Raw genomic sequence first — 27117 nt, 5'->3', positions numbered from 1 at the left:
TTTTCAGGTAATTTAAGCAGAATCCTGAACATTGTTGGTGTATCACCAAAAATTTATAAAACCAAGACTAATTTTTAAGTTGGCATGATTAAAAAGTCTTGATTGTACTCTCTGGTAGTTTAGCATTGCGGGAACTTTAATTGTATTAGCAGATCATGTGTACTAAGTGAAGATCTTGGTGTTCTTTCAATATGTTAATGATTTCCAATTGAAAAATGCTCAAGCACAAGAGGTTGGACTTTGTGTGCTATTGAGAGACCAGCATTGATCATTAGATGAATAATATGTTTCCCACTGGAATCAGAAGGTAGCTCCATGAAATTTGATAGCTTTGACATTGGCTATTATATTGGCTTTTTGTCCCATTTTACTGGGATTTTATGGCCTGGTGTGTGTGTTCATCTTATCACAAATACTACATTTTCCAGTAGACATCACAGTATATAATGGTTTCAAGTTCTTTTTTCACATTTCTGGATTACTGCTCTAGGATCATCTTAAACCAATTGGGACTAATGAATCATCCTGATGCCAATATAAAACTGTTTTTGATGTTACTGTTTCATTCAGCAACTTTAATTCTCTTAGGCCATCCGTTGGTCCCAAAAGTATGGTGAATATTTCAAAGTTCAAAGGGAATGTATTATGAAAGTGCATTTATATCACTATATGCTACCTTGAGATTCATTTTCCTGCAGGCATTCACAGTAAGTACAAAGAAACAATAGAATCAGTGAAAAACCACACCCAACAAAGATGGACAAGCAACCAATGTCCAAAAGACAACAAAGTGTGCAAATACAAAAAAGCTTTTGAAAATATTAAATAAATAAGTAATAAATATCGAGAACATGAGTTGTCGAGTCCTTAAAAGTGAATCCATAGGTTGTGGAATCACTTCAGTATTGGGGTGACTGAAGTTATCTCCTCTGGTTCAAGAGCCTGATGAACACATTCTCTGTTTTGTGCCCTATTTTACATTCTACTTCTATAGAAGAACCACTGAAAATATTATTAGTTTTTAAGCAACTATTTCACTCTATTTCTGATTGTAATAAATTTTTCTGTGTCCACCCACTAGTATGTATTTTGTTTTCTTCTTGTTGTGTGTGCAGTTTAAGAATCACTAGCATTAGCTTCTCTTCCCTATATATTGTCACTATATGCTATGTAGGTGTCAGAATGTGTGGTGACACTTGTGGGCTGCCCCTAGCACATAAGACCATTAGATATAGGAGCAGAATTAGACAATTTGCCTATGAGTCTACTCCACCATTTCATTATAGCTAATCCAATTTTCCTCTCAGCCCCAATCTCCTGCCTTCTCCCCGTATCCCTTCGTGTCCTGACCAGTCAAGAATCTATCAACCTCTGCCTTAAATATACAAAAAGATTTGGCCTCTACAACTTGAATGCCATAGATTCACTACTTTCTGGCTAAATAAGTTCCTCCTCATCTCTACTCTAGAGGGATACCCCTCTATTCTGAGGCTGTGTCCTCTGGTCTTAGACTCTCCCACTACAGGAAACATCCTCTCCACATGCACTCTTATCAAGGCCTTCCACCATTTGATAGGTTTCAATGTGGTCTTCCCTCATTCTTCTGTATTCTAGTGAATACAGGCCAGAGCCATCGACCACTCTTCATATGACAAGCCATTTAATCCTGGAATCATTTTTGTGAACCTCCTTTGAACCCTCTCCAGTTTCAGAATATCCTTTCTAAGATTAGAGGCCCAAAACAGCTCACCATACTCCCAAGTGAGGCATCACCAGTGCATTATAAAGTCTCATCATTACATCCTTGCATTTATATTCTAGTCCTTTTGAAATGAAAGCTAACATTACATTTGCCTTCCTCGCCACACACTCAACCTTCAACGACATATCCTTCAGCTGTGTTGGTTGTTAACACATTTCACTCTATGTTTCAATGCACATGTGACAAATAAATTAATCTGAATCTTCTCATTGATTTGTTCTTGGTTCCCTGACGTATTGCATCATGATGGTGTCCTCAGTGACATTATCTGCATCTGTTCCCATGCGTATACCATAAGCATGCAGAGTATCTTCAATACCCACCCTGACCACTCTCTCCATTGCCTCTAGACACTCCTGCCATTAAAAAAGAGATTGGCTTTTTTGGTCATGTGGGCATTAATTGAAGCATGCAGCGAAATGCATTGTTTGCACCAAATCAAATGCACCAACATAGCCCACAACTCCCTTCCCTTAAACATACGTTTTGGAATCCGATCATGAAGCGAACATACAAACTCTTTACAAATAGAGTTGGAATTGAACCTATGTCACTGGTGCTGTAATGTCTTATGCTAACTGCTGTGCTGCCCACGATAGGCTGTCATAACAACACAAAACAAGCTGCCATCATCTTGCCTGTCCCTTTGATTAGTTTTGATCTTTACTCTAGTCTGAACATGATTGGGGATGCCACCCTCTGCCATCTGCTCTAAGTACCCATTGTGAATGTGGAGAGCGTGTCAGAAGGGAAGAGCAATTGGCCAATGAGTAGATTGATTTTCTTCATGGTCAGGCCTTCATGAAGAAGAGAGGCATCTCCTTACCCTGATCTGACATCTGTATGGCCAGTATATTGTCTGTCTTCAAGTGATGTTCTTGTCCCCTAAGTATGGGTCATTCTTACTAATGAGTGTTCACCTTGAGTGCGTAGGAGGAGAATAAGAAACTACATAAAGTCTTACTAACTTCTGCTCTTGCTACTTGTTGTTGAAGTCAACCTATTGTGCTGTAACCTGTCCATGGAATAGAGCAGCTAAGTCAATAGATTTGTTTGAGATGAAGTAGTGTAAGTCATGGCTGGCTGTCGTTGATATTTGGATTTTCTTCCCAGGTAGAAATAGTTATCGAAATTGTTTTTTTATCTCATCCTCAGATGTGTGTGGTTTACATTTAAAGGTTAACACTGCATATTTGTTAACAGTAGGCATAATTTCCTTGAGCTCATTCCAGCACAGCAAATTAGAATTCATTGTTGATGTGGGAATTACACACCCAGGAAACAGTCCTTTATAAAATTGTCTTTGTTTATGTAGAGCTCGGGAGTAAATATTTAAACGGATCTCTATATTAGCAATAAAGAGGCATGTCATATGCTGGAATGCGCAGCTTTTTGCTCCATCGTTTCCTGTGTTAAAGTCTATGTTTCTAAATAAACCTCTTCTGCATAATTAACTTTTGTAGTTGATGTGGTATAATTTTCCTTTTCACAGGATCTAGATAAATGCAACTTAGCGGACCATCAGAATTTATTGTTTATTCGTACACATCTCCACCAATAGTTTTTATTTCCCTAGTTTCTAATCACTCCCAAGAAGGTGAGCCATTGCCTTAAATGGCAATCTTCTTGTTGTTACATATACATGGAGCAAGAACAACAGCAGAGTACCATGACAAAACATTTTTACATTTTTAGTCGTGTTAGTGATGGTACATGCTGGGGAATTTAGAACATGGGTATGAGGAACTGGGAGGGAAAGAGACCTCTGAGTGTGTGACGCCCAATTGATTCACTGCATGATTGATCATATATGGTTCACTTGTGATCAGTATATTCCCAACATGCTAATGGATAGGAAATTCAAAATTTTTACCTACAACGGTGCAGCTGTTTCCAAGTCAGGTTGGAAAAGGTCATAGTTATCTTTTCATCTGTCCACTGTCCTTCGGTAGAGGTTTCAAGTTTAGGAATTACTCTCAGTGTAACCTTGGAGAGATTCTGCATTGCATATTACAGACGGTATCACACTGCAGCCACAGCTTGGGAGGGAGATGGCATGCTGATAACACAACCTGTTCATTCTGGATGGGGTTGATTTTCTAAATGTTGTTGGAACTGTATATACATCTAAGCATGTGAAAAAGTATCCATCACACTCTTGGAGTTGTGTTTTGTATTTGTTGGGAGGTCCTGGGGAAATCAGGTGATGAGTCGTTCAGTACAAATCACCAAGACTCTGATCTGCGTTGGTACCCAGAGCATTTATGTAGATTGTCATTAGATTTCTGACCTCTGTTGACCCTCAGTAATAGCAAGACTTAGTGGTGGTAAATCTTTTGAATGTCAAGAGTAGGTGTTTTGACTTTTCTTTGTTGGTATCATTGCCTGATACACATGCATTGCAAATGTTAATTTCTAGTTTTCAGCCCATGTCTGAATCTTAACCAGTTGTTCATCCATGGGCTGCTTCACTTCTGAGGTTGGGTTTCATTTATGGAACTTCTCATCCTTTGACGGAAAAAGTTTATTATTGAAGCAGGAAAAGGTGGTTGGGGCAAGAACATTGCCCCAAGTAATTTAATGTAGGGGCAGAAATAATCACCCAGAACCTACACCTGTCTTCCTTTGTGCGGGAAGACAGAACTAAAGAGCTCTGATCCCCATTAATAGATTTCATGGAAACAACAGGAAATCTGCAGATGCTGGAAATTCAAGCAACACACATCAAAGTTGCTGGTGAACGCAGCAGGCCAGGCAGCATCTCTAGGAAGAGGTACAGTCGACGTTTCAGGCCGAGACCCTTCCTGGAGCTTCTTGATGCACCACTTAGTTAAATGCTTGTCCAATTCCCTGTCTAGGGGTTAAAGTACTATGTATTTATGTGAGTGAGAGGGAAGAATAGGGCTTGTTTTGGTGGGTTTTTTTTGCTTGTTCTGTTTTGCTGTGTTCTGTGTTCTGCCGAGTGTTGTGGGTATGCTATGCGAGTCAGCACTTGCGGGTTGCCCCCAGCACACTCTTGTGTGTGTTGGTTGTTAACATAAATGACTTTTACTTTGTATGTTTTGATGTGCACATGATAAATAATTTTGAACGTTACACAGTGCCTCATCCAATAACTATAAGCCAGTTATTAGAATTCAACTGATATGCCATGTTTAGTCCAAGAATAGAATGAAGTCTGAAGCAGACAGATGTGAAGCAACCCAGAGTGAGCATCACTGAGCAGACTATTTGTGTGGGATCTGGCACAAGGTGAGTACGTATTCTATAGTGAAGAGCAGCTGTAAGGGAGAAGAGTAGTCGTGCATTAATTTACAATGTTTGACCTAATTAATATTATCAAAAATATCAAGTTCTTGTCTTCCTTGTGAACTCAAGAGATTCTGCAGATGCTGGAAATCCAGATCAACATACTCAAAATGCTGGAGCAAATCAGGCACCGATTAAGGATAGGAATAAACAGTCAATGTTTCCAGCCAAGAACCTTTATGAGAACTGGAAAGGAAGTGAGCAGAAGTCAGAATAAGGTGGTGGGCAAGGGAGAGGAGTACAAGCTGGCAGGTGATAGGTGAGACCAGGTGATGGGGAAGGTGGTTGGGTGAGGAAGGCAGATGAAGTGAGAAGCTGGAAGTGATAGGTGGAGGAGGAAAGGGCTGAAGGAGATGGAATTTGTAGTTCTTGGTTTTTTAAAAAAATATTTTTTATTTACTTTGTTGATTTTTAATCATTTTTAATTTTTCTGAATAGATTAGAAGCACTTAGAATCCTTGATAGATTTGACAGTTAGTCAGATCTAGAGGGCTGGTTCAGCAATTTCTGCCTGATCTGCTGGGCACGTTTTACTGTTCTGCATTTTCAGAACCAGAATTAGGTTTATTATCACTGGCATGTGACATGAAATTTGTTAACTTAGCAGCAGCAGTTCAACGCAATACATAATATAGAAGGAAAAAAACCCAAAATATAATGATAAATAAATAAGTAAATCAAGTACATATGTTGAATAGATTAAAAATCATGCAAAAAACAGAACTAGTATATAGTTTTTAAAAGTGAGGTCATGTCCAAGGGTTCAATGTCCATTTAGGTATTGGATGGCAGAGAGGAAGAAGCTGTTCCTGAAATGCTGAGTGTGTGCCTTCAGGCTTCTGTACCTCCTACCAGATGGTAACAGTGAGAAAAGGTCATACCTTGGGTACTGGAGGTCCTTAGTAATGGATGCTGCCTTTCTGAGACACCGCTCCCTGAAGATGTCCTGGGTACTTTGTAGGCTAGTAGCCAAGATGGAGCTGACTAGATTTACAGCCCTCTGCAGCTTCTTTTGGTCCCGTGCAGTAGCCCACCCCCCCATACCAAACAGTAATGCAGCCTGTCAGAATGCTCTCCACAGTACAACTATAGAAGTTTTTGATTGTACTTATTGACATTCCAAACCTCTTCAGACTCCTAATTAAGTATAGCCGCTGTCTTGCCTTCTTTATAACTACATCGATATGTTGGGACCAGGTTAGATCCCCAGGAACTTGAAACTGATTCTCTCCACTTCTGATTCCTCTATGAAGATTGGCATGTGTTCCTTCATTTTACCCTTCCTGAAGTCCACAATCAGTTCCTTTGTCTTACTGATGTTGAGTGCCAGGTTGTTGCTGCGGCACCATTCCATTAGTTGGCATATCTCACTCTTGTACGTCCTCTTGTCACCACCTGAGATTCTGCCAACAATGGTTGTATCGTCAGCAAATTTAGCTGTGCCTAGCCACACAGTCATGTGTATCTAGAGAGTAGAGCAGTGGGCTTAGCACACACCCCTGAGGTGCTCCAGTGTTGTTTGTCAGCAAGGAGGATATGTTATCACCAAACCGCACAGATTGTGGTCTTCCAGTTCAGAAGTCAAAGATCCAATCGCAGAGGGAGGTACAGAGGCTCAGTCTCTGCAATTTCTTAATCAGGATTGTGGGAATGATAGTATTAAGTGCTGAGCTATAGTCGATGAACAGCATCCTGACATAGGTGTTTGTGTTGTCCAGGTGGTCTAAAGCCATGAGGAGAGCCATTGAGATTGCGTCTGCCATTGATCTATTGTGGCAATAGGCAAATTGCAATGGGTCCGGGTCCTTGCTGAGGCAGGAGTTCAGTCTAGTCGTGACCATCCTCTTAAAGTATTTCATCACTGTCGATGTGGGTGCTACCAGGCGATAGTCATTCAGGCAACCCACATTATTCTTCTTGGGCACTGATATAATTGTTGCCCTTGCAACTCCTACATTCTTTTGTCTGCCTTCTTGCACTCTGATACCATTCACTCACCGATTAGATTACTATCCCTGTGGTTTTATTCCAACATAGAAATTTTCCTTCTCTTACCCTCCTGCAGCTTAACAAGCTTCTTTTAACTCTTCTCCCAGTTCTGATGAAGGATCTTCGACCAGAATTATTAGCTCTATTTCTCTTCCCACAGATACAGCCTGACCTGAGTACGTCTTACATTTTCTGTTTCTATTTTAAATTTCTAGTATCTACTTTTCTAATTTTCACCTGATCATTGGTCTTTCATGGAGGGCACTTGTTCTGAACATCTCACATTGAGGCATTACATAGCACAAAGGTCTTCCTGCTACACTGGATCTTGGCTTTTAGGATTGGGGGGCATTGGAAAGCTAACACTAGTAGACCTGGAAATGTGTCATCTGTGTTTGTGGGGCGCTCAATGTCAGCTTTAAGTTTAGTCTTGCATTGAAAAAATACTTACTTCTATTCAGGTATTAAGATCATATGATATAGGAACAGAATTAAGCCAATTGGCACATCGAGTTTGCTCCGCCATTCCATCATGGCCAATTTATTTTTCCTCTCAACTCCATTCTCCTACCTTTTCTCCATAATCTTTGATGCCCTTACTAATTAAGTACCTATCAACCTCTGCGTTAAATATACCCAATGACTTGGCCTCCACAGCCGTCTATTAGCGAATTCTACAGATTCACCACTGTCTGGTTGCTCATTCTTCTAAACTCCAGTGACTACAGACTCAGAACCATCAAAAGCTCCTCATAGGTTAACGCCTTGATTTACAGGATCATTCTTGTAAACTTCCTCTGGACCCTCTCCAATACAGCACATCCTTCCTTGGATATAGAGCCCAGAACTGTTCACAGTATCCCAAATATGTTTTGACTAATACATTATAAAGCCTCTGGAGTAGATTCTTGCTTTTACTCTTGAAATAAATGCTAATATTGCATTTGCCTTTCTTACCACTGACTCAACCTGCAAGTTAATCTTTAGGGAATCCCGTAGTAGAACTCCTAAGTCCCTTTGTACCACTGGTTTCTGAATATGCTCCCTGTTTAGCAAATTCATTGCCTTTATTCTGCCAGTTCTTTGCTCGTTCTCCTAATCCATCCACGTCCTTCTGAAAACTTCTTGCTTCCTCAACACTACATGTCTCTCTACTTATCTTTGTACCGTCTACAAACCTGGCCACAAAGCCATCAATTCCGTCAGTATTGACTTTACGTTGACAAGGAATATGAGCAGAACATGATATGAAAGAGTAATAACTCCTTCAGAATCTGAAAGAGAAAGTGGCATTAATAGTGTGAATGGAAGGACTGTTCCTTCCTAAATCGTTGATCTTGTATCTTCACTTTCAGGTTCTGACAGACCTGCTGGGTATTTGCAGAATTTTCTATTTACATTCCAGATTTTCAGTATTTGTGTTTGGATCCCTAGAAACCTCACTGACACTGCTGATATCCACTCATCTCCTCAGGGGTTTTACCAGCCTTGGAGCCTCATTCAGATGGTGATGAGCTAATACCAATGATTTGATACACAGAGTATTGTCAGTGTCAATCACTAAAACAGAAAATTGAAAATGGATTAATTCTTGGTAAATGAATTTTGCATTGTTCGATTCTTCACATGCAAAACATGACTTTTACCAGGAGTATTGTGTATAAAGGCCCCGAAGCATTGTTGAGGATCCCTATCACCCATCCCATGATCTCTTTGACAGGAAGGAGTACAGGAGCATCAGGACTAGGACTGCCAGACTGGGTAACAGCTTCTTGGTCAGGACCTGGGTCTTGGCCCGAAACGTCGACTGTACCTCTTCCTAGAGATGCTGCCTGGCCTGCTGCATTCACCAGCAACTTTTATTTGAGACTAATGAATACTTTGCTATCACTTATCACTAGGACAGCAAGCTAATTACTGTTTACCTGTGCTGTGCACTACCTGCACTTTGAATTATATTTTATGTACCTCTTTGTGGTAATACTTTGTTTCATGTACTGCATGTGATGTATCTTTTGTGAGTACACTATTGTCCAGAGAAACATTATTTTGTTTGGTTGGATGTATGTACAGTTGGATACCAATGACCTTGAAATTGTACTTGAAACAACCTCATGCTTTGAGGACCTGAGTCTCATTTTACTGTTTAGTTCACTTGCCAAGCTGTATCATAATGTCCTGAACTTATCCTCAGAGTTGGGTTTTGGAAAAGACTCAGAGACAAGCTGTTCTTGAGTACCACTGGTGCTGACGACTTCACATTTTTCTTTTTCCTTCTGAGTTCCTCCTCACCTGTGTAGTGTGAAGTTTTAATATCATTAAGGTCTTATTCTAGTCCTCCCCTGCCTCCTTACTTCTTCACAGTTAGCACAACACTTTAAAGTACCAGCAGCCCCGGGTCCAACTCCTGCTGCTGTCTGTAAGGAGTGTGTGTATTCTCCCCATGACCACGTGAGTTTCCTCTGGGTGACCCAGTTTCCTCCCACGGTCCAAAGGTGTACCGGCTGGTAGGTTAATCAGTCATTATAAATTGTCCCATGATTCAGCTACGGTTAAATTGGGGGTTGCTGGGTGGCGCAACTTGAAGGCCCTACTCTGCGCTTATCTCAATCAATCAATATAGATAAATAAATAAACTTCTGAAGGGTCTGAAATGGAAAACTTCACCTTCAGCGGTCATCTTAGGTTTGCAAGAAAGAACTACACAAAGGGGCAGTGCTCAAAAAGCTTGTTCTTTAAATATACTGCCTGATTTTTAACTAGATTTAATATTCACTTAGTTAAACAGAAGTGGGTTGTTCTGTGGGCCTGTTGCCATTTCACATTAACAAAAAACTGACTGAATATCTGTACAGTTAGAGTCGTACAACTTGGCAATAGGCCCTTCAACCCAATAAATCCATGGCATCCATCATACCCATTTATACTAATGCTACATTATTTTATTGCCACTAATGCTTTAACCACATCAATTTCAGGAGAAATTCAGAAAAGCTCTTGCATTCTGTTTTGGAATTTAAATTGCTAAACCATCTTCAGAAGCACATTTTTTATGCAGCTCAGAATCCAATGGATATAGTGAATAAACCTGTTCAATGTCAAGGTGTTTTTCTTCTCAATGACCCCACCTTACTTGTATATGGTTACATTAATGCTGTGATATTATAGTAGCAACCTGAAGTGATAACTCTGCCATGGACGGTCTCAAGCCCAACTGTGAGAGGAGGAGGGTTGAGCATGGAGCAAGCAACCTTATCCCATCAAAAAAAAACAGAGCTACAGAATTGCCAACAGAACCTCCAAAGTCATCATCCCTGGGAGAGAAATAATCTTCGCCTAGAAGACATATGAAGTCATGTGGTGAACACAGAAGCCACAGGCTGGTCAACCTTCAGCCAGAACTGAGGACGTTAGCAAGTTTCTGTTAATGGCCTATGCCCCAGTAGGGGTGATGGTGTAAGAAGAAGAACCTAGAGTGATGACCAGTAATTAACCTTAACATGACAGCTCAGAAAATTAAATTAATTAATTGATAGGTGTTTAAAATAACTAGATAGAATTAAAATCAAGTTTATTATCACTGACACATGTCATGAAATTTGTTGTATTGCAACAGGGGGACAATACAATATATAAATAAATTATAAATTATAATAAAGAAGATAAATAAGTAGTGCAAAAAGAGGGAAAAAAACAGTGAGGCAGTATTCTGAGTTCATTGTCTGTTCAGATATCTGATGGTAGAGGAGAAGAAGCTGTTCCTAAAACATTGAGTGTGTGACTTCAGGCTCCTGTACCCCTCTGATGGCAGCAGTGAGAACTGAGCAGGTCTTGGATGGTGGATGGGGAGGGGGGTTGTCCTTTACGATGGTTGCCATCTTTTTGAGGCATCACCTTTTGTAGATGTCCTCGATGGTGGGGAGGCTAGTGCGCATAATGGCTTGTAGTGTCAGTGACTGTGAGCATGCAATCAAAGGATGGTCGTAAAAGTTGAAATGGTTAATTAACAGACATCCCACTCTGCAAAAACTCATTTCAGGGAGGTAGCACCTCCCCCCCCCCCCCCCATCGACCTCCAAGGGTGTATGTAATACTTTGTTTAGTGATTTTGTCTAATCTGTAAACCAATTTGGGTATATGCAGAAAATATGGCATTAAAATATGTACTTATATTATCATGTTTACTCTATTACAACTTTAAGCTAGTCTACAGGGAGTTTGGCCTCATCACCTAGGACATGAATAGCGTAGCTCCTTAGCAGCTAGCCAGCTAGTTTAAATAACGTTAGCTATGCTAATGAACAAATGACACCTGTTAAACTCACCTCAACATGTCTTTTACATTTTAACCCACCATGGGCAATAGAAAAGTCACTGTTGCAAACAGTGCAGCGAGCAACACTGTCAGTATTTTTGAGGTCGACTGTAAAGCCCACCCACAGAGAAAACAGATAGGTCTACTTAGCAGGGGTCCCCAACCTTTTTTTGCACTGCAGACCGGTTTAATATTGTCAATATTCTTGCGGACCGGCTGACTGGGGGAGGGGGTGTTAATCACCACCGGAATATAGGTGATAAGTCAATTATAAGTCAATAGCATCATAGCATTTTAAGTAACATTTGGATATTAAACACACAGCGCATATTTTCCCCATATGAACATATAAAATCATTGCAACACACCAATATCGCTGAATCAGTGGGAGCCCTGGGCTTGTTTTCCTGCAACAATATGGTCCTATCGAGGGGCGAGTGGAGACAGCGATACTCAAAGGGGGTTCCTTATGTCCAGTCTATTCCGCGATTTAGTTTTCCTTGCATTCATTGCAGAAAACCCCGCTTCACAGAGATATGCTGGAAATGGAAGCAACGTTTTCAGTGCTTCCGTGGCTATCTCAGGATATTCAGCCTTGACTTTGATCCAGAATGCTGGCAGAGATGTTATGTCAAACATACTTTTCAGCCCACCGTCATTTGCAAGCTTGAGGAGTTGATCTTTTTCCTGCGCTGACATGGAATTTGCATGTGTAATGACCTCACGTGCATTCAAGTTCAACAGTGGGAATGAGGAAAGGTGCAACTGACTCATATCGTTTCATATTGTTTCCTCGTGGCCTGGTGATTGGGGACCACTGTTAGCACGAAGAGAGACCAATCAGGATGCTCGCTCTCCCTCTCAAAAAAAATATATTTCCGTGATATTGTATATAATTTCCGGGCGTCAGGGAGCCACAATTGATATGCGGGAGACTCCCAGAACTTCCGGGAGAGGTGGGATGTCTGAATTAATGTCCTTTGGAGAACAAAACCTGCTGTCCTGTGGTCACTGAACAGAGACCCACAGGAATAGGGGTGACTCTTGATTTCCTCCTGAAATGGCTGAGCAAATCATTAAATTTAAAAGCAATAGGAGTGGCCTTCCCTGTGACACCACCACTTTATGAGTTGGTCAGAAAAAGTTCTCTTTGGAGCTCTGTTTCATAAATAGCGTGACTACATCAAGTGTGGAAATCAGATTATTTAAAATATTTGCTTCTGCCTAATATGGAAAGGTCGATTTCTTTTTTAAATGTTTGATTGCTCATGGGGGTTATGTTGTGGTATTTGGGTCGGGCAGATTGAGCTTCATGGTTGGAGCAGGTGGTCTGGTGTTATATCAAAGAGCTTGTATATTTCTGTATAAAATAAAGGTCATTCTGGTTAATTTGTTAATTTGGCTTGAGTACATAGAATAAAATGTATTCATCCAGTGGTCATAATCTCAAAATATTTTTCAGATATGTACTGTAGAATGTCTTATCCAATTGGTTTGCATGAATGGAAAGCTGACAATAAAACATAGCACATAAAGCACTGAAGAAATATGTTATTTAAACAATAAATTATTTTATATACTGTAACCGATTTTTGATCAATTTGGCACTGAATTGCAGTCTCCCTCATGACCATGGCTCAGACTTCGTTGTTTTCATTTTCAGTGATTTTGGGGGCAGAAAGGTCAGATTAGGCTTCAGGCACAGTGATGTGAGGGAGCTGGAGGTCAGGCCTCCATACTGCATTTGAAGTCTGATGTGGATGGGTGATGAAGGGCATCTGTGAATGATGGGCTGCCCCAGATTGGTAAGCCCCAAGATCAGATGTCTGTGTGAGCAATAGTCACTTGGACCCGTTGGTCAGTCAGCACAGCCAGAGTTTAGGGTCCCGTTGTCAGCTCGTCTAGGGTTTGGTACCAAAGATTGATGCCTGAAGGTTGATTGGAAGTCCAGAATTCAAAGCCTGGATACTGAAGGCCTGTTCTGGAGTTGGAGGACTGTCTGTGTCTGTTGGGTGGGAGGGAGGAAAGGGGCTTGTTTTGCTGCTGTTGTTTTGTTGCTTATTGTGTTCTGTGTCGTTCTGCTATGTTGGCATCGGAATGTGTGGCAACACTTGCGGGCTGCACCCAGCACATCATCGGGTGTGTTGCTTGTTAATGCCAATGACGTATTTCACTGTATGTTTGGATGTACATGAATCAAAATCTGAATCTGATCATCAATAAGGTAGATGAAGATAATGGAAGGCTTATCTCTCCATGGATTTTGAGAATATAATCGATAAAGTCTTACGCAAGAGAGTAGAATCACAGAACTGACCAGCCTGCTTCAATACACACTGAATATTATTCTAACAATTCTAAAGTGTTCTTTCTCTCAAATGCATTCTATCTGTTAACATATTGAGGCTTTAGTGAGGATTTTACTTTTAGTATTTCTATTCATGGCTGTTTTGTTGGAGACTGGTATTGCATAAAGTATTCAAAATCATGCTCTTGTATGGTAGCAATGAACCAGCAGTCCATTCCTCGTTTCACTGCCTAATTATGAAATAAAAGAAATAACTGAGCAATGTGTAATGACATTCGGATGAACAACTGAGTTGTATGTTTTTTCAAATTGTACTTTGTTGCTGTAGATGATACTCAACGGTCACTGTGCTGGGGAAATTTTGTTCATCAGTACCCAGGGTGGATTTATGTTTAAGGAGAAAATCTTCCTCACATCTCTCCTGTTTTCTAATGAAGTATAACAAGGCTATTAGGCCCACTGAGTCTCTGATGGCTCTCAAAGCATTCTCAAAGGTCCTTCTCCCCCATTTACTGACCCCTAAACCATCTTTCTTGCAATACCCATCAATTAACTGCCCAATCTCGCCTTCCCCACCCAATTCTCCCACCATCAACCTACACAAGAGACAGTTTATATCAGCTAATTAAGAGTGTCAGCAAATATTTGAGATTTGGGAGGAAGCCAGAACACCATGGGGAAACTCACGTGATGACTGGTAGAAGTAAATGCTTTGACCCCATTATGTTACGCAGTATATCTGTTTCCTATAAAATAATCAATCAAATATACAGTTTTGTATTTGCTTTGAATTCTGTCAAGTTAAATTTCTCAAAAATAGAATATATTTTAGTTAAGGAATGAGTGCAAAGTAACTCCTACATAGGCCTACAAATTGAGTTTATTTAATTTTGACAGAATATAAATTGTTTTCATGTGAAGGTATCAGTAAATGTCAGTGTGTGCTGCAATGTTTGGAATATCTCCAGAAGGGCAGGTCCTTTTTCTCCCCCTCTCCACAAAACTGAGCTATTCACTCTTGTTAACACACATGCGCGCACACACACACACACACACTTCCCCTTTCTCTCACACTCACTCACTCTCATAATCACACTCTCTCACACTCACTCTCACAATCCTCATAATTGCACTCTGTCACACATACTCTTTTGCATGTGCGCGCGCGCGCGCGCACACACACACACACACACACACACACACACTCACACTCACACTCAAGCCATGGCTCAATCAGAGGAAGTTCCAGCAGCTTCTTGGAGGCAGTAGGCAATGTTTCTTGGATGTTCTACCAATAGGGGCAGTAAAACATCCTCCTTTGTATTTTTTTTTGTCCTCGCTTTGTCCACAAATCTAGATGTTGGCGGAACTCTCGTTCATATCTGGCAAAACAATCGACTTAATGGTTGGAAGTCTGCTTTAATGAATTGGCAATGCAGCATTCTGAACTTGCACTTGCCAAAAGCTCCCTTAACTTCCCTGGTTTATGCGGAGAATGAAAATTGTGGCGCAGTTCATTATTTTTGAGAATTGTTACACAATCTCTGGGAGGAATTAAAAGTAATAAAATTGGAAATATGAGAGATTCTGCAGATGCTGGCAATCCAGAGTAACAGACACAAAATGCAGGAGGAACTCAGTAGGTCAGGCAGCATATATGGAGAAGAATAAGCAGTCGACATTTTGGGCTTCAACCCTTCATCAGAGCTGGAAATGGAGGGGGAACACACTAGAATAAAGAAGGTGGAAGGAGGACTAGCTAGAAGATGATAGGGTGAAGCCAGTTGAGGGGGAAGTAGATTGATGGGGAGATGAGATGAAGTGAGAAGCTGGGAGGTGATAGGTGGAAAAGGTAAAGGGTTGCAGAAGAAGGAACCTGATATAAGAGGAGAGTGGACCATGGAAGAAGGAATAAAATTGAATTTGGAAAAGAAATAAAATTGGGGTTGCTTTGTTCTCAACGATTCAAGTTAACATTCTGTCCCTGTAATTTTCCCTTATTACAATGAATGTGTTTTTAATGAAGCAGAATAATGGATGCGTTAAAGAAAATGTTTGTACTCAAATGTTTATTACATATTCCGTACATCAAAGAAAGCTGGGTGGTAAGGTGAACACAGCATGTTAAATGTACCGTCCTGGAAACTTTACTCTGATTACCCACTTGCAGATCAACTTTTTACTTTCAGAGTTCTCCTTTATAGGATTTTTGTCCTGATTGTGTGCATTCATTGTGAGGCCCATTATTCAACTGTGGTATATTTACTTCTCTTGCTAAAAGCATCCAAAAACCTTCATTGTATTTTTGTTTGTGTGATCTCATCCCAACCACGGTTAATGACGGTATCTATTGACGAAGAAGTTTGTGTAAATTACAATGGCTTTGTTTGATTTTTTTAATCCCATCGTCGCATAGTGAAGAGAACAGAACAGCGAGAGAAAAAAAACAGGCTGTTCTTTGGAACAGATCCCACTGAAGACAAGTCTGTTGTTTCAGCCATTTGGCCATTTGTCAGCAATTCTTTCGACTTCTCTCCTGTGCTGTTGCTTGGCAACATGGGCTGGAGCAGTGAAACCATGGCCAAAGCAATTCAGCGAGCAGATTGTTGGGTGATTTATTAGTGAGGCTGTGAGCTAGGCAGCTAACTGGAGCCTTAAGCAGGAGCAGAGGAAAACCAACAGCACTTGGATGCTGTTTTACAGACGGATCTCCACCGTTCAGTAATGTTGAGTAAATAATAAAGGTGTGATTATGTGGGGCAAGCACTAAATGTTCAAGTATAATTAGAGGTTATTTTGCGCCGCATTCAAATATAATTAGCCGAGGAAAATACAGTAATGATCTAAAGCAGCAAGCATTTTTATATATTTTGAGTATATATATTATATATATAATCTATTGAGATTGTGCCGAATTAAATAGAGAGCTTTCCCTTTGTAACAGTTCATGCCTCTATTTTTATTTATCGGACCACCTAATGCGCTTGTGATGTGGCTGAAACTGCAAACAACATGCAGCCATCTTACACTGTACTATCTGCAGTTAAAATATCAACATGCATTCTAAACACTTAGAAAATTTTGCCTTGGCAACAAAAGCAGACAGAATCATGAAGTAATAGCAGAAAATGCTGGAGGCTTCAATAAGCAAATCAGAATCTGCAGAAAGGGGAAAAGACCAGTTATTGTCTCAAGTTTATGACCCTTTATTCAAGATTGTTTAATGTCATTTCCAGTACACAAGTGTAAAGGAGAATGAAAGTTCTCTGATGAAAGGTCAAAGACTTGAAACAAACTTAGCATTTTCTTTTATATTTCACATTTTTCGCATTGCTTTCTAATTATTGAATTTCTGAAGTAATTTTCTGTGTTGAAATTATGCATTTATGAAATAATTTATAAAACAATAGGAGCTGGATAATAGTTGAAAAAAGAACAAAGATGTTTTTTGTCTTTATTGCATCTCAAAATTATCAAAACCAAAAGCTCAACCAACTAATCATGTGGAGATAGAGTAAAATTACAGACATTTTGTACACAGAGGGATCCCACAAACAACTCAAAGCTGAATGGATTATGAACTGGATTTTGCTGACAATTAAAAAGTTTGTCGTGCTCACCTTATTGTTGGAGACTTCCTGACCTACATCTGTAAAATGAAGTACAAAATTAATGATTATTCTTTTATCTTCTATTTAAAATTTAATTAACCTCACAAACATTTAAATAAGGAAATATTGAAAAAAATACCCTCCTGTGATTAACTGCAAAGTTAATGGGGGAAGATCTTTGGAAAATGTAAAAGCACATTAATCCTTCCAGTTCTTGCTGCCTTGTTACTGAAGATATACGATAATTATTCTTAAAAGCTGCTTGTCAATCTTAGGAGCACTGTTCATTTTACCAGCATATTTTGTACTGTAGGTCAGCAGCATAAAATTAATTTTGCAAAAATGTTGCTTTAGTGTGTAATTTTCTACTTAAAACAAAAATGGGCAACTACATCATTTAAGTTCCTTTTGCATTCTTGGGCATTATTGATTTGAAATACAGTTATCTAAATGGGGAACGAAAGTAATCTTGTGAAAATCTCATTGGCATTAACCTGAATAATAAATGCTGTGCATTTAAGTATGCGGTGAAAATAAAGATCAATTTCAAGAGGAAAAATAACACATTCTACAGTTACCAATTAATCAACAATAACAAAAAGTATTATTTTGTATTTATGTTAATTAAGCAACTTTCATGCATTGAATTACTCATGAACTGTATTTCCTGTTGTGTAGTAGCACTCTGCAGCTGCCAACTCCTGAAACAGCTATTTGTTGTATTATTTTTGACATACTAAATATGTATTACCTCCATTACTGCAGACTAGTGACAGAGAGCTTTGTTATAATCACAGTCTGACATTGAATAACCATACCTTATAATAAAAATTGCCTTATAAATATAATTGTGTGCACAATATCATTTGGTGCTGCACTTGGATTAGTAAAGTAGTTATCCAAACTTTACTGAGGCCTTTAACTCTGACAGAGTGCATAAAGGACAAAGCTATGAATGTTATTGCATGCTGAAAATGCTACTGTAGGGGTAAAACTTTAAATTTCAGTTTTCAATTCACAATTAATAGCTTATTTTATAGTATAGTTTACCAAGATCATAATTAAAGTACAATATAGTTCCTGCATCATGAATATTCTGTTTGTGTGTTGGGAGTAAAATTTAGTATTTAACAGACTATAAAGAAAATTTATTTTACATTAATTGACATAACGACTTTCATATAAAATATGTCAGTGATACATAATAATTTCTGAAATGGAGTTCCGTAGTGATGAACATTGTGCATAGTTGTCCTTACAGCCATAAGCAGACATTCACATGATCTTCTTCAGATACAATACAGGAGACTTAAAGAAGGGCGGTTTGAAAGACTCGCTGCATGAGTTCTTCTGAAAAGCCGTGTACAGTATCTTGTTTCTGCAATTATAATAGGTACTGTTATTGCCTTGATTACAGCTTTAACAGTTCGCAAACAAAGATTTTACTTTGAAAATATGAATGTCATTAGATGAGGTAAGTATGAACAGATGCATTTAAAAAAACTCAAAAGCTTTTTTGTTACTTCCATTTGCTCCACTTCTCAAGGTATAAAAGGATATGGTGCTTTGGCCTGACTTTCAGGTTGACAGAGTAGTAAAAACGAATTTGTGCCGTGCAAGTACTTCCACAATCTCAAAAGATCCCAAAATGCTTCACATCCCATTAAATATATTTATAAAAATTGTCACTGTTGTAGAGTGGGAAATGTAGAAGCCAATTGGTGCATAGTGAGATCCCACAAAAAACATTGGTTAGTTTTTATTACTGATGATGGTTAAGAAAGAAATATTGCCCAGAGTGGAAGGCACACTCCCTGTCATGGGATTATTTAATTTTGTCTGACAGAGTCAACTGGGCTTCTGTTGTCCCATCCAAATGACTGCCCTTCAAAAGTACCACATCTCCTCAGTAGATGAGAGCTTACTGTTTTGTTTTCAGATTTAATATTACAGATGTATGTCATGCAATGTGTTGTTTTGTGGCATCAGTATATTGCAATATATAATAATTTAACACCTATATATGCCAATAAAAATAAATAAGTAAATGCATATAAACAAATTAAATTAAGTAATTAGTACAAAAAGAGAGCAATAAAAAATATTTACGTAGTGTACGTGGGTTCATTGTCCATTCAGAAATATGACGGCAGAGGGGAAGAAACTGTTCCTAAAACATTGAGTGCATGTCTTCAGGCTCCTGTGGAATTCTCTGCCACAGGAAACAGTTGAGGCCAGTTCATTGGCTATATTTAAAAGGGAGTGAGATATGGCCCTTGTGGCTAAAGGGATCGGGGGTATGGAGGGAAGGCTGGTACAGGGTTCTGAGTTGGATGATCAGCCATGATCATACTGAATGGCGGTGCAGGCTTGAAGGGCCGAATGGCCTACTCCTGCACCTATTTTCTATGTTTCCTGTACAGCCACCTTGATGGTCGCAACGAGAAGAGGGTATGTCTTGGGTAATTGGATGCTACTTTTTGAGCATCTCCTTTTTGAAGATGTCCTCAGTGCTGAGGTATTTGAAGATGTTGATGCTGAGTGCAGGTTAACCTTTTACTATGATAAAAGGCATTTAGTATCTTCAGCCAGATTTACCTAGTGGAGATCCATGCAGGATCTTAGGGAATCATTCTGTAGTTTTACTTGTTCTTTAGAGGTGTTAGTGTGAATGTCACACCACCCTCATTTGGAGATGGTCACTGTTGAGTTGTATGCATGCGGGTTTCATCGTTTGGACTTGTAAATTTGCCTCTGAGCCATGAGTGGAACCATGCTGCTCACTTCTGTTTGCCTTTTTGCCACAGTCATAGAGCACTACAACACAGAAACAGGGCCTTTGGCCTATCTGGTCCATACTGAACTATTAATCTGCCTAGTCCCATTGACCTGCACCTGGACTATAGCCCTCTGTACCCCTCCCATCCATGCACCCATCTAAATTTCTCTTAAATGTTGAAATGGAACCCACATCCACCACTTCCAGTGGCAGCTCATTCCACACTCTCACCACCCTTTCGATGGAATGAATGCCAAAATTGTTCACTTCAAAAATTGAACATGAATCATTATTTCAGGCATTCAGTCATCAGTTTTCTTGAATGGCAGTGAACATCATTAATCTGCAAAAAAAGAGTCAGTTCTGCAAGCATTATTTTCACGTTTAAATTTTCTTATTTAATTGTCAAAATAATTGATTTGGTCATATCCATTCTGAAAACTGATGCTAAATTCACACTAAACTTAATGCCCATTTATCCCTGACTAAAAAGTCAAACCTTTCAGCCGAGCAGCTTTCTGCTTGCTAGTTAACCGCTGGTTAATTAGATTACAACATAGTACTTGCTAAAAACAATTTGACAACATTGTTGCTTTGGTGAGATGTTACTCTGTTGCTTGGAATATATACTGCAAATAATTATATGCTGTTGGAAACCATTGATCCATGCCAGGTTTTATGTCTGACCGGAGACGAGAGCGTCTAGCAAAGGGATCACATGTAAACCATCCCCTTTGTAGTGTAAGACCAGAGTGACAAGGTACTTCTCGCTTGTATGCTCTCCCTCTGCCACTTACTGACGGCACACTGACATTACCAGAGACAGAAGAGGAATAAAAAGGTCCTTCGCTCTTTCCTTTTTTGTTGCTTTAATTGTCATGGATTGCTGGAGTCAAGCCAAGCCCTGAAGTGCAAGCCTTTGCTGTGCTGAGCTCTGAGCTGTGTGTGTGTGTGTGTTGTCTGTATTATGTAGGGTGCCTCCAGTCTGAGTGATCAGTGGCTCGTAAAGAAAAAAGGAGCTGTGTGCAGTACACATTTCCGCCATCTTCCTTGCCTTCCCCTAGTGAATTTCTGCTTTCTCCCTCGTTGTCGAGCCAAAGCCGAGCTCTGTTTCCCTGTCTCCCCTGTTGATCCCCCTTGTTCTGTCCCCACAGAAACGCTTCATCAAAGGACTGAGGCAGTACGGCAAGAACTTCTTCAGAATTCGCAAAGAGTTGCTACCAAATAAGGAGACGGTGAGTGTTTTTTTTCATTATCTGTCTGTTTAATTGATCTGTGTTGGTTTCTGGTAATCTGCTGTTCGATTGGTTGTTTTCCCCCCACTGATGTGCTTTCAAAACTTGTGGCGATCGGAAGGGACGCAGCTTATCAGCAGAAGTGATTTGAAGTTGCAGTTTTATATTCTTCATTTGTATTTCTGGTCGTCTGGAAGATTCCGTTAGTACCTCGCAGGTGCCATTTCTTCTTATAGTGGCAAAGAATTGTTGAAATGTACCTCCCTATTGCAGCCGCGGGAAGATTTTCTCGTTAAAACTGCGGTGCAAAGTACAGTATTTAAGCTGCAAACAGTTTCATTTACTGCCGTTAGTTTTTTTTTCATCGTCGTCCCCTTCCCCAACCCCCGCCTCTGCTTGTGTACTATTGTGTTTTTCTTTCCGTCAGAGACTGGTGTACAAACTCGACCTTCCCGCAGCTCATCTTCCACCCTCTCCAAAACGTCCCTTTTCTTCTCTGTTTTGTTCAATCTTCAGGCAGTCTCGCTGATGGCTTCATGTCAGATACACTATCTTAACTTCTGACAAGCCAACCAGCTAATCATTCGCAGCTTGTGGTGGCTTTGAATGAGCAAAGGGATGGGGGGCGGGGGGTAGTAGTTGAGGGTTAAAGGTCGACGCCTCTTGTTTATAGTGTGAAGTAAATCAGGCATCAAACAAGTGGTCGTTTGCTTTAAGGCAATTATGCCAGGAGAAAGGTTCCTGGTGGGTAACATGCATAAACAGGTTTTGTATTCCGCCACCTTTGTTCTCAATTGTGCATGAAATCAAACAAACCCACTTATGAACATCTCCCTTGTTGGGTTCTGAGCTGTGTAAATGTTTTTATGTTCAACGTCAAGGGTTCCCATTGACTCTCAGATTTGCATTTTCCATTTGTGCAACCTACTAGCACCTCGCAGTTTATGCATGTTTGAAGCAATGTTTTTCCTGTGCTATAATCAAACTCCCTACAGTCACATTTTTTAAAAATTGTACTTAAACCATTTATTCAGTTAGTTTAGCAGTTAACCCTTAAAGAGAAGAATATCCCCAGGAGGGGTCAAGGGTTAAAATAAGATTGAAATATGGAATAAATTTAATGGTCTGGTGGATCTTTGTACTCTATGATTAATGCTTCTGGTCATGTTGTAATAATTCGTGGAAGGCAACACAGTGACCTGTTTACCGTTTCTTCTTTACAAGTGAAAATGTCAGGTTGATTTAAAGAATTTTTAAAAATTGCTTGATAATCCTTTTTGAGCATTTCCCTCAGGCCTCATGGTGAGTACAAGGGTCATTGGCAGCTCCAGCACTGAAAACACCAAATATATCTGACCTCTAAATGTCAATTCATGCATCAAAAAGATTTTTAGAAAACTTCTATTTCCTCTGTTTTTTTCCCCTTTTTTCCTCATCTCCAATTCCAGTAGCCTCAGCTTTCTGAGGTTTCATTCTGTCTGACCAGCCTTAGTTTCTTATTGAGGCATTGGGCTGGAAATACATCTGTACAAAAGGATGATGCTGTTTATTTTTTAGAATTAAATTATCCATCTGCTTTGCTGAAAACTTTTGGCAATAGTCTTTGATCTTTTGTAACAAATTGATCATTATAAAAGATATGGAAAACAAGTTTTTCAGTGTACCTCGGTACATGTGTTAGTAATAAACCAATCTACCAATTTACACTTGAGTAACACACACAAAATGCTGGAGGAACTCAGCAAATCAGGCAGCATCTATGGGGGGGAATAAACAGTCAATGTTTTAAGTTGAGACCCTTTATCAGGACTGGAAAGGAAAGGGGAAGAAGCCAGAATAAGAAAATGGTTTGAGAGGAAGGAGTACAAGCTGGCAGTTGATAAGTTAAACCAGGTGAGGGGGAGGTGGGTGAGTGAGAAAGGGTTTGAAGTGAGAAGCTAAGAAGTAGTAGGTGGGAGATGTAAAGGGCTGAAAAAATAGTAACCTGATAGAAGACAAGAGTGGACCAAGGAAGGAAAAGGGGGCTTTATGTTTATGTTTGATGATTTTTTTTGTGTATCTTTTTAAAGTCAAGGTCAAATATTGTTCCTTCTTTAACTAGCATATTTAATCTTAAGCAAGCAGATAAAAATAATTAAAATGAAGTTATGAAAATACTCGGTTGTTCAGGCAGCAATAGTGAATAGAGTAACGTTTATCGTGCTAGGTCATTAGATCCAACCTGAAATATCTGCCCTGATTCTGTCTCTGCAGATAGTACCTAGTCTGCTGAGTATTTCCAGCAATTTTTTCAGATTTGCGGCATCTGAAGTATTATCTTCTGTGATTTTTGTATCAAATAAAATGGCGAGCCCTTGTTGATTGATATTGCATCTGTGTCTGTGTTCTGTGAACACAATTTAGAGCAGGTCTATCAGCAGCACACAGTCTGGGAACTGCATGCATAACACCACTGAAACTGTTCATGTTTGTGTTAAGTGAAGTAAACGATTATTCATTTCATATCACAAATCCTCCAGCCTCCCTATTTCTCTCCTCCCCACCCAATTATATATTTAACTGAATTTAGCTGGTGAATAAATAATACTTGCTGGTGTTAGAGAGTAAATGCTAAGACTTGAGAGCTATAAATTGAAAACTGGAGTTGAGGGGCAGAGCCGTGAGGGGTTGTCAAATGGGAACCACCTGCCAAATTTCAAAGTTCAAAGTAAATTTATTATCAAAGTCCATGTATGTCACCGTATACTACCCTCAGATTCCTTTTATAACCATATAACAATTACAGCATGGAAACAGGCCATCTTGGCCCTTCTAGTCCGTGCCAAACTCTTACTCTGACCTAGTCCCACCGACCTACACTCATTTTCTTATGGGCATTCACAGCAAGTACGAAGAAACATAATAAAATCATTGAAAACCTGCACACAACAAGGCGGACAAATATCCAATGTGTAAAAGGCAATAAACTGTGTACATATGTACAAAAAGAAAAAATTCAAACAAAATAATAATAAATAAATAAGCAGTAATTATCGATAACTGGAGATGGAAGAGTCCTTGAAAGTGAGTCTATATGTTGTGGGAACATTTTAGTGATGGGGTGAGTGAAGTTATCCACTCTGGTTCAACAGCTTGATGGTTGAGGGTAGTAACTGTTCTTGAAGCTTGTGGTATGGGTCCTGAGGCTCCTGTACTTCCTTCCTGATGTTTATATTGATATGAAGCATGTTTTGATGAAAAAAAGTGATACCCATGTAAGTGAGTAGAGATGTTTTCCTAATTTTTCTGAGAACAGGAAATCCGTAAGACATAGGAGCAGATTTGTACCTTTCGGCCCATCGAGTCTGCTCCACCATTCTGCCTCCTTTAATCCCATTCTCCTTTCTTCTCCCCGTAACCTTTCACACCCTTACTAATCAAGAACCTATCAACCTCCACTTTAGATATATATTATCCAGTGACTTGACCTCCACAACTGTCTGTGGCAATGAATTCCACAAGTTCAACACCCTTTGGCTAAAGAAGTTCCTTCTCTTCTCAGCTCTAAATGGATGTCTCTCTGTTCTGAGGCTGTGTTGTCTGGACCTATAGTCCCCAACTATAGGAAACATCCTCCCCACATCCACTCTGTCTTGGCTTTTCAATATTCAATAGGTTTCAATGAAATCCTGCCTCATTCTTCTATACTCCAGTGAGTACTGTCCCAGAGACAACAAACCCTCCTCATTAATTAACCCTTTCATTCCCGAGATCATTGTCATGAAGCTCTGCTCGACTGTCTTCTTAGATAAGGGGCCCAAAACTGCTCACCGTATTCCAAGTGTGGTCTGATCAATGCCTTATACAGCCTCAGCATTACATCGTTACTTTAATATTCCAGCACTCTCGAAATGAATAATTCCTTCCATTCATCCTGACTAAAACTATTTTTCAAGTGTATGTCAATCAAGTGGTCCTGCCTTTGGTCATTGCTCATTATTCTTCACCATCTGACTTGTGCAGTAAAATGTACAGAACAACAATTACTGGCCAATACCCATTTGTCAGGGAAACAGGGTGCACTTTTGCATTCAGTTGTTTCAAGTGGATCACATTTCCTTGCTAAGAACCACCTTCTGGGAGGTGCAATCCTTAATCCATGTACCATAAACTACGTAGCTGTTAATGCTATACATATTAACGAACAAAGTGTTTAATATTAAATATTAAAGTTAAATTTCATAATTATATGATATTAGATTTTGAAATTTGCAAAAATGAAATGTGATATTGGATTTCATGCCGTTAATGTTTAGTGATCCTGTAAGTACATCTGCTTAATAGCTTATTTTTCTTTCTTCCATTTTCTGTCGATTTTCCTGAGGATGGAGAGATGCAAAATCTTCAGATCTGTTGCAAAGTCTGACAATTTTTTTTGCCTTTCTGACATGAAATTTGTTTAGAAAATTGAAGGCTGTATGGTATCTACCCATTTGGGCTGTTACAGAAGGATCTGACCTGCCGTGGCCATTGTACAAGCTTTCCCCCTCCATTACGCACCACACACCATACTCACCCACCCACACCAGCTCTGTTTCCCCAAAGGCTTTATGTTACACAATGAGAATTTTGTCCTCACTACAGTAATCCCTTCTTCATTTTTAAGAACGATGGATAACGTAGCTTATTCTTCATAGAAACTGTTCAATTTATCTATAATTATAGCTTTATCAAATATGTAACTAATGAAAAAGCTCAGAAAGGGAAAACTAGAAGCCTAAATGGGAACAGAAGCAGGCAATGAAATGAGCAGAGAGAGATATTCTTCCTATTAAATCACCCTTATTTAAAGTAACTGCAGGACCAGTTACTATGTTTCATTGACAGCCAGAATAAGGTTTATTATCACTGACCTACGTTGTTTTGTGTTAGTAGTACAGCGTAATACATAAAAAATACTGTAAGTTACCATTAGAAATATTTTTTTAAAAATCAGTGCAAAAAGAGAGCAAAATGTGAGGCATTGTTCATGAGTTCATGGACCATTCAGAAATCTGATGGCTTAGGGAATGAAGTTGTTCCTAAAACGTTGAGTGTGTGCTTTCAGACACCTGTACCTCTTTCCTTGGTAGCAATGAGAAGAGGGTCTTAATGATGGATGCTGCCTTCTTGAGGCATTGCCTTTTGAAGATGTCCTCAGTGGTGGGGAGGCAAATGCCCATGATGGAACTGGCTCAGTTAACAACCCCCTGCAGCTTTTTTCCTGTCCTGTGCATTGGTGGCTCCATACCAGATGATGATACAACCAGTCAGAATGCTCTCCATGGTACATTGGTAGAAATTTGCATGATTCTTTGGTGATGTAGCTATTATTTTCAAACACCTAATGAAATATAGCCACTAGTGTGCCTTCTTTCTAATTTTATCAATATGTTGGGCCCAGGATAGATCCTCTGAGATGTTGCCACCGAGGGAATTGAAATTGCTCATACTTCCGACTGCTGACCCCTTACTGAGAACTAGTGTGTGTTCTCCTGACTTCCCCTTCCTGAAGTCCAGAATCAATTCCTTGCTTTTACCGACATTGAATGATGGTGGCCACTTTATAACATCTTATTAAACAGAAATGTTTTACCTTTGGTTAAAAAAAATGGAAGTGGAATGTTAACCTGGAATAATTGGCCTGGCTTATCATTGGACAGGTTAGACTTGCATCCTCTGGAATGTAGAAGGACGAGAGGGAAGATGATTGAAACCCTGAATGTTACTGACAAGGCATTTGTAGAGAGCATACTTCCTCTTATGGAAGAATCTTAAGCAAGATGTCACT

The 27117-nt window shown here is 39.6% G+C and overlaps 1 protein-coding gene across 5 annotated transcripts in view; it reads left to right on the top strand.

Annotated features, from left to right (window-relative positions):
* Positions 1-27117, top strand: part of rerea (arginine-glutamic acid dipeptide (RE) repeats a) — a 659533-nt gene that overhangs the window by 505481 nt on the left and 126935 nt on the right. For all 5 annotated transcript variants that reach the window (XM_063033173.1, XM_063033174.1, XM_063033176.1 and 2 more), the window contains one exon: positions 21228-21308. In XM_063033173.1, coding sequence (XP_062889243.1) covers positions 21228-21308 — 81 coding nt within the window. The remainder of the gene's footprint in view (positions 1-21227; positions 21309-27117) is intronic.

Source organism: Mobula hypostoma, chromosome 25, assembly GCF_963921235.1.
Source record: "Mobula hypostoma chromosome 25, sMobHyp1.1, whole genome shotgun sequence".
NCBI classification, from domain to species: domain Eukaryota; kingdom Metazoa; phylum Chordata; class Chondrichthyes; order Myliobatiformes; family Myliobatidae; genus Mobula; species Mobula hypostoma.
The sequence above is the reverse complement of the archived record's forward strand: the minus strand, read 5'-3'. Positions and strand labels throughout refer to the sequence as shown.